Source organism: Ostrea edulis, chromosome 10 (assembly GCF_947568905.1).
Source record: "Ostrea edulis chromosome 10, xbOstEdul1.1, whole genome shotgun sequence".
Taxonomy (NCBI): Eukaryota; Metazoa; Mollusca; class Bivalvia; order Ostreida; family Ostreidae; genus Ostrea; species Ostrea edulis.
Window position 1 is genome coordinate 5,111,002 of NC_079173.1, and position 8,884 is coordinate 5,119,885.

Consider the following 8,884-nt stretch of genomic DNA (forward strand, 5'->3'; position numbering starts at 1 on the left):
TAACACGTAGAAAGTGTATACAGGCTGACACGCCGCACAGGTATTTAATTCTCAGGACTAGACGGAAGGTCGAAAGAACAGGGAGGCCATGTTGGATTTTAAGGGGAGACTAAATTATTATTATAGTAATGACCGCTGTGTTTTATATCATACTATAATTCTATTTCATTAATTGTTGTAATCTGTCAAAATCTTGAAATGAAATTCCGTTGTTATTTAATTAACAGTAAACTTCTCGTGTGATCCCGGCATCAAAAATGCATCCCCGGCGCAGTGTTCAGGAAGTCCTACTGTGTGACCGCTGTGAAACTGTCCCCCTACAGAGTCACTGTGAACTTTGCAATATAAATCTCTTTGTTAACTGTGCAGGAAAGCATGTCTCAGACTCGTCTAAAAGACACAATGTCGTGCCCTTTTTACACAGAAAGTCCACTCCTAACTACCCAAAATGTCCAGACCACGCCGATGAACACTGTGAAATTTACTGTGAAAAATGCAACATTCCTGTCTGTATTACCTGCGTCACTTCAGGTAAACACAAAGGTCACGATATATCAGATATTCTGGAAAAACTTGGCTCTAAAACACAAAGTTTACATTTGCACCACCAATCGCTACATCATTGGCAATCGGCACATTTTCCATATATGCAGTTCTCATATCTCTCATACCTTCTATGGCATGGACGGCTGTGTAGTGATCTTTGAACTGTGTAGTGGTCTTTGAATTTATAGACCTTGTCCCAAGTCTCTGTTGAATGGCACAGGTAATCAGCGACGTCTTTCTGTACCTGATTGGGAAGACCCTGAAACAAAAGTCTCAAGGGATTTTCTTGCATCGCTTATCGTGATGATGGACGTCATTTGGAGACGATGTTGGGCATCTGCAAGTCCCTGTGCCACTCTGACAAACCCTTCCCCGTCATACTGCAATTAGGGCTTGTTGTGCCGGTACGCTGCACAATTTCGTCCCTGACAATTTTAATGTAATTCTTGACAAAACTTACTATGTCGGCATCAAAAATTATCCTCGCGACGAACTTCATGGAGGTTTTATGTTTGTGAATGGGGATCACAAACCACTTACCCTTTTCCGTGATGATTGTGCATTCTGGTAATTGAAGAACGTTTAAATAGCTCTCAATCTCCCAGTTTTGGATCACGCTTTGCCTTTGTCCATGACGAAGGCAGACTTCGGCTGCTATGTAGCAATTGAAGACTGCTACGATGTCGCGGTTGACTTTAATCTTCTTCGACTTCAGTTCCCTCATCTTCGTCTTTGCATACTTACCAATGGCGTCCACTACCGCATGCAATCGTTCTGGTGTCGGAGGAGGGGCTACAATCACAACCTTCTTTCTGTATGATTCATGGGCGTCTTTCTGCAGAACTCCCATGTTCTTGCAAAACCGGAGAAGGTGATCCAATCTTACATATTCCCTGTGGTCCTCCGCAATCATGTCAGTATTGTTAAGAAAATGTTCAAGGAATTCGCAAAAAGATTTGTAATAATTGACGGTTGTCTGAGCATCAACTTTGTTCTCCCTTAAATAATCGTAAAATTCACCTACCCCCGACCTTGTCATCATTTTCCTGTTAAAATCGATACTCTTTCCTCCCATTTGCCACATTATCCTTTCCACATTTTTCAGATGTTTGTCTCTGTTCGCCTTGACCATTTTCTTATACTTACCAAGTGCCTCGTCGAACTCTCTCCATATAAGCAACTCCGCGTATGCTGCCGGAACATCGTAAAATCCAAGTATTTGGAGAACGCTCTTTATACCTGTGGTGAAGCGGATATCTCTGCCAGCCTTTCTGCCATATCCCTCGGAATCAGGAGATCTGGGGATGGCTGCTTTCCTTGGAGAATATTTCAAAATGTCGGAAGTGGCAGAGTGCTCCGCTTCATTGTTGTGATCCTCCTCATCTGACGAAAATAGGCAACACTGTGTTGCCTCTCTAATGGGCCTGACTGCAGGCCTGAGGATAGCCTTTTGGGCTTGGCAGCCTCTCATTCGTTACCTGGAACGATATCATTCTCACGCCTATTTACTACAGCCTCCTCCTCTTTTTCCTCCGTGTCAGTGTTCGCTGCAGGCCTGTTGTTAGTCTCGATGTCCTCTTCTTCCTCCATGCCAGTGTTCTCTGCAGTCCCGCGGTTAGTCTGGTTGTCCTCTTGTTCCTCCATGTCAGTTTTCTGCTGGTCCTCTAAACTGACTCGTCTTAGTAGGTCTATACCAGCTGTAAGAAAGTAGAATGTAACTTACTTATATTTGGCTCTCGCTATAATTTCAATGTACATACAAAATTATCATATTAGCACATTCTTACAACATTTGTTTCAGATTTAGAGCTAATGATACCCTATGAAAGGGTTTTCCTTTTTATCATTTATTACGTCCTAGAACTAAACATACTTTGTTGGCATACATCAATTGTCGTGTAACATACTACAATAAACATACCCTCCATGTCGGTCGTCTCAATTTCCTGTGTGTCCATTTCCTCCTCCGTGTCGCGGTGACACATTCCCGGTGGGTTGAAATGAGAATTTCTTGACTAACCTTCCTGTCACATTCATTGTGGAAGGCTTCACTTCTGGAGCTCTCATTTACGTTTCTCTTGGTACGGCAGAATGACCGAAGTAGGAGAGAATCCCTATAACCTCTTTTTTGCTATAGATCCTATTCTCGAAGTGCCTTGGGATAAAGAAGAGTCTGGTTCCAAACTCTTCATGCGCCTTAATAATTTTTTCCAGTGAATCTTTAACGAAGTTGTTCCTTTCTGTGCTATCCTGGGGTCCAACCTTACAACTCAACATGTGTCTTTTCACTGCATCCTTTCTACTGTTAACATACCTGGAATAAGAGACGAACGTTAATAGAGCTATATGCATTAACACAAACATGTGTCCTTTTTATGTATTTAATTATTCCTAAGGGTTGTTTTAAATTGTTTCATATGTTATTAGGATAATCATATCATTACATTAGACGCTATATATTAATAAATCTTTTAATTACAATTACAAGCACAATACAATATATATACTTCGAATAGCTCGTCGTCAATACTTACTTAAAACAACAGGTGCATGTAAACCACATGCCTCCTCTCCTATCCTTGGTTTCCAGAAGTCTGCACATTTGTCCTGGACACTGGTTCCGGTTTCTTAATTTTCCTCGGAGTGGGGGCCGTTCTTGATGGTTTGGCTGCCGGTTTGTCCGTTTCCTTGTCCGTCCTAAGATTCCGTTTGAGTGGTGAGGATGTATGAACTTCCACAGCAACCCTTCTGGACATCCCAGTGGTAGACTTCTCCATCTCGGAAACACGACATGAAATGAAATTCGTTACATGTCCTATCCTGTCGGCGCTGAGATCATCTATCCTCTGAAGGATCTTGTACTTACCTACCAAGTAAGCTGCCAGTTCGTCGTTATCTTCATCCGGAATATTAAATCCCTGAAATTCGTCCGGAATGTCAAGATTGACAATGGCGCCAACCCTTGGCAACGTCGGCTTTGTCTGCATATTGTCTTTGAATTCACTTACCTCCGCAGAATTCTCCATGCAATACCTCATCCATTTGTTTGATGATCTTCCGCTTGTAGACGCCATACTAATTGTGCTTTCAATATTTACTCAAAATATTTTTTTTTACAAATAAAGACCGAGTTTTTCGACCGGTCGGTTTACCTCAGGTAAGTTTAGTTGGGGGCGGAGCTAATTTTAAGCAGGTGTTAAGCCCCGAGGGAAGAATGGTAGCTTGTGTATAGCTTCCAGAATACACGGGATGTTACCTGTGTTACCTGTACGTTTTCGTAAGATAAATCATAAGTTCAATTATTTTTCTTGTGCATGTTATTCAAAATATTGTTAAAAAAATTAATGAATCAAACATGTTAAAGCACCTTAAATTTATTTTGTAATTGAGGACGTTAGCCATTGAAAAATTAGGCAGAAAATTCTTAATTATAATGATATAGTTTACTGCCTAATTTTTCAATGTTTCCAGCTCCAGCCACGGGGAGGCCTCCTCAAAGTAGAGCCATATTTTTTTTGGGGGGGGGGGGGTCTTTTTAACATGCTTACACATTTATACAAGATCGTGGATAAATCTTCTCCAGATCCTTTCCCGGTAAGCATATGTCCTTGGACCCAAGGTTCTCTTTGTTCGTCCTGAAGTGGCCTGATACACTGACGTGGATTGTCGGTCCACATTTTCATTCCAGTGACAAATCGCCAGTGATGTCCGCATCTTGTAGGACTCGTCACCGAAATGAATCCTTTTGTCCAAGAAAATGTTGAGCACATTGTTGAAAGATTCAACATAAAATGTGTCCATTGCATACACAAAGTCCTCGGGAGACTTATAGACCACAGTCTTCCTTATAGCCGTCTTCAAAAGATCCTCAGCCCTAGGGTCTCGGATCAACAACTTGCTGGGCTCATAATTGGGATCTTGTCGACACCTGCTTTCATCGGAACAATTCTCATGTATGTTTTTATAATGTTCCACTACATTGTCCAATTTCTCCCTAAGAATACGAGGATCGTTATGACAATTTCTGATGGAGTACTGTACATGCACACGGACGGAATGTACCTTGTCCGATATTTCCTCATGCCACGTCTGCCTGTGTTGCCTTTTTTATCCCTTTCCGACAATATTGATGGCCCTCTCCACAGATTTTGCTGCATGCCAGGTATCATTCTGATTCAGAGTGTCCGGTCTTTCCTCCCTTATATATTTATTTACAGACGCATTCCTGTCGTGTGCATGAACGTGCACTCTGACGGGTCCGCCTATTGAAGGAATGTCACTGTCAAAGTATTCATATAAACGCCTTGTTCCGAGAAGTTCATGTCTCTGGGTGCACAGGTCATCTGTCTTAGTTACATGCTCTTCTCTTATGACTTTGTGCGAGGAACTTCCAATGCACACCACGTTGGTATCCTTGGCATTGCGGCGACATCCATGCCTAGCGTCGGTAAGGATGCTAATGGCGCCATCTTCTTCTTCCGACAATGTTATCTCTTCTCGGAGTGCGTTGTCACAGGAAATATTTGTTTCGGCGCCCACAGCTTCAGCATATTGTGAAAACAAGTTCCTCTCATCCTGCAGCTGCTGTGGATAGATTCTCATGCCATTCTGGAGTCGTTCGATCTGATTAGGCAGGATGCCGGTGCTGATAGTAGCATGCATCCAGCGTGCGTTTACGAGAAATGTTCCATTAGGTAAGTATGGAGAACTGGTCCATGAAATATTATGTCCATATGTACACTGTAAACTATAAAGTGCCACAGTTCCAACCATGAGAGCCCTATCATGGCGACATGCTAGTCTCTCTCTGCACTGTTCGCCATGGCGATACACAGAGTCCAATAGTTTTACCACGGAACTTCCAGTAGCTATGAAATAAGTCGGATCGTTGTCGTCATCGGAACTATCAGGAGCTGATGTCGCACGTGTAGACTCGCATCCTTCACTACGAATAAGCGCATCCAGAGCTCTGTTTATGACATCCGAATTATTCACGCGTTCTTTTCTTTCTCTGTAAATGTCCTTCACAATCTTGATCTTCTCATGGATGCTGGTATTCACTGTATCATCACCAGGTAGTTCCAGTTTGAATGAACTAGCTCGCTTACGGGCACTCCCTGGTGTTCTCGGTGTCTTTGGAGTAGATGATAAATCCATGATTGAAATAAAATTCTCTATAAAATATACTAAATGTAACGCCTTTCCTCTACGAAATCTTTAGAACAAATGGTCAATACAGCAGAGGTATACTGCAAAACCGGGGTTTTGTATATTGTTTTTATAGCAATCAAGAATTGGGATCTACGATTGTGCACTTGCTTTTATATCAATCAAGTGCAGGGGTGTGTGTATGGGTGTCGGGGGTATCTGTATGTGCAAGTCCAATGTGACACACTTTGTGAGACTCTATATGGGTACTTTACAAATTTATAAATCATATCTCATGTAGCAATATATAGTTGTTTTGACTGAATAAACTGAATTGAATTGTTTGTGGAGAGAGAGAGAGAGAGAGAGAGAGAGAGAGAGAGAGAGAGAGAGAGATGTCTATGCAAGGTTTTTTTTACATACGAAAGTATATTCATTTGTTTCCTATGTAAATAGTATATATTAAAAGGGTATAAGTAGTAGTAGACTTTCGAGTAGGGACGTTAGCCATTATCATTTATATAGCATTTGAATAATAGTCGGTCAATGCTATATAAAAGACAATGTATCCAGCTCTAGCCACGTGGAGGCCTCCCTTATGTAGAGCCACTTTTTTGTGGGGTTTTTGTTGTTGTTTTTTGTGGGGTTTTTTGTATTTTCTAATTTTTTTTAATGAAATAAAGTAAACTATCTACAGCTAGTATGTTCTTTACTGCCACAAATGTCCCACGTAAGGCTGTCTTTCAAGGTTTGGATACCATGCTCGGACTTTACGAATAACACAGTCAGGCATGATGTCTCTCTTGTATCCGTGCGTCTGCCAAACATACAGATTCCTACGAGAATCCCTTCGTACTGCTGCGGATTTTCTGGCGATATAACGATCATCGTCCCACACCCCACGATGACTCAACATAGTCCAGAATTTCTTATAAAGTTTTTTTCTGTTAGAGTTATTTTTTCTGGACGGCACACCGGGATTTTCTGGCCACCAAAGTTGTCTGTGCGACTCGTCCATAACGCACGGCCTACACCAACAGTCGGGACATTCAGCTCTTCCGGCATTTCCCTCAATAGCTGGTCCATGCGAAGAGGGTACTTCCTCAGATATAACTTCTTCTTCCTCGGCATCCCAATCCCAACCATTGTATGCAAAAAGGGCCCTTACAGCGGATAATTTCTCTTCTGATAGAATTGCAGTTACTTTTGTTGCCATGTTTCGTCGTAAAATGACGCTGATAAAATTTCAACTGAATATAAACAGAATTTTAATGACGTATTTACTCATAATTAAAATTTTGATAATAATATATAAACACGACATTTCCAATGAGAGTCGGTACAGTCTCTTGAGCATAAAATCCATGTCCATGTAATTATGTTCTAACCATCCATAATTATTTATCGCACCTCTTCCTAAACACAACCCATCATAATTTATTATAATTGTTGTAATTATATGTAAGATTTTCTACTCAATACATTATATTTTGTGACTATAGATGTAATACAAAGCCATAATTTTCTTATCAAAACTTTCTCTATCGAGCTGGCATACTACGCGGTAAACATCAAAACATTTCACGGACGCCTCGATCGAGAGACGAGGTGGACAATGTATACACACGGATTAGTAACTAAATGTCCATCAATTTCTAGCATCCAATCTGAAGCTAAATTTCTCCTGATTGACAGGGGTTTACAGACCAGGTAAAATTGAAGGCGGTGCTTATTTCCTCGGTCTTTAAATTGATGCCGAAAATACCACTAATTACCTTATATCAGACATTTCAAAGCAAATACGAATAATTAAAATACCAGCGCTTATGAAAAAATCTTATATCAACTTATTATAAAATACCACACAGTTGTCAATATAGATTAACTTAATAAACAAAATCACAGATGTATCAGTATTAATGTCCCAAAGAGAGAAGTATAATAACCAATTCAATAAATTCAAAATATCCCAAAGCTGTCAATGTATCTCTGGTAAAGAATTCCGCTTGAAGGTTAATCTCAGTAAAGTTGCAATAGCAGGCTGGGGACGTGGACCCTGTTTCTATCAGCCCACTTAGAATCTAAAAAAAAAAACATATGTGTTCTTGTAAAGCTACAAACAAATAAACATTAAACAAACTACACAGCAAAGGGCTATAATAATGACATAAACTAATGACATCAATATATATTGAAAACCTATATACTTACGACTGCAGCCAATCTAGTTTCTCCCCGTCTTCTGAAAGGCGGACCCAATAATCAAACAATAGCTCTGTTACAGGCGGTATGTCTGTCCGGGCTACCAGGAGAAGATGGGGTTTCCCGTTCAGGACACGGATCTGCGTTTACAGGTTCGGTGATCTTGCGGAATGGTTGATTAGCCTGCCAAAGGTAGTTCTCTTCTGTGAGTGGCATGGGCAGGGAAGCTTGGCAGCATCAACGCACATTCGTTTGTCGCTGTGGCGGTAAAAATAAAAATAATTTCCTGCGGGGTCGTCTTCCCTGTATGATTTCAACCGCATTTCCCCCTCCTTATAGCTAATGATTTCCCCGTGGTAATCACAATTTGTCCCTTAAATATTTTGCGAGACCCTGTAGACAAACACTTCCCATTAACCTCATCCTGAGTTATCACCACATTAGGCCACTCCTGTGACTTGATTCATGCTACCAATTCTTCATCCGTAATGCAAGCATTTCGAGCTCCCTCCTCATTGATGTGGGCATCCAAATGACGCCGCAAAAGCTCTTTCGGTAGTTTCTTTCCCCTAGAAACTAGAGATGGCACTTGTATGTCCTTATCTGATAGACTAAGAACGCTCTCTGGTGCTTTACCCTTATTGCGCTTAATCTTCCTCATGATGTACTGGGCTGATTGCTTGTGGATTGCGTTATCTCGGTCGTACCTAAAGGACCTGGTAACTTTCTGTCTATGTTCGTTTTTTATTCCAAAATTCAGTAATTCCTTTGCAGTAGGAAGTTTGGCGTCAGGTAAAGAACCATACTTTTCAACTAAGGCACTCTTAACCCTTGTCTTACCTGCTGATCGCGGTGACTTCGGCGTTGTAGGCATTGTTCTGTACTTTCCTCGTTTCTTTGGTGTACTCACCGTCTCCTCTGGCGCCAACTGTGCAGCTTCATTCCTATCATCATTAACCGCATCATTCTCAGCATCATCCGTGACATC

General features: G+C 41.2%; 1 protein-coding gene across 1 annotated transcript; it reads right to left on the bottom strand.

Annotated features, from left to right (window-relative positions):
- Positions 1-859: 859 nt before the first annotated feature.
- On the bottom strand, positions 860-2,017 carry LOC130051099 (uncharacterized). The gene has a single exon (XM_056152448.1). The coding sequence runs from the start codon at positions 2,015-2,017 to the stop codon at positions 860-862; it is 1,158 nt and encodes a 385-aa protein (XP_056008423.1).
- Between the last annotated feature and the right edge of the window lie 6,867 nt (positions 2,018-8,884).

Coding starts and splice junctions, on each gene's coding strand:
- LOC130051099 (XM_056152448.1), bottom strand. CDS start 2,017: ATGAGAGGCTGCCAAGCCCAAAAGGCTATCCTCAGGCCTGCAGTCAGG.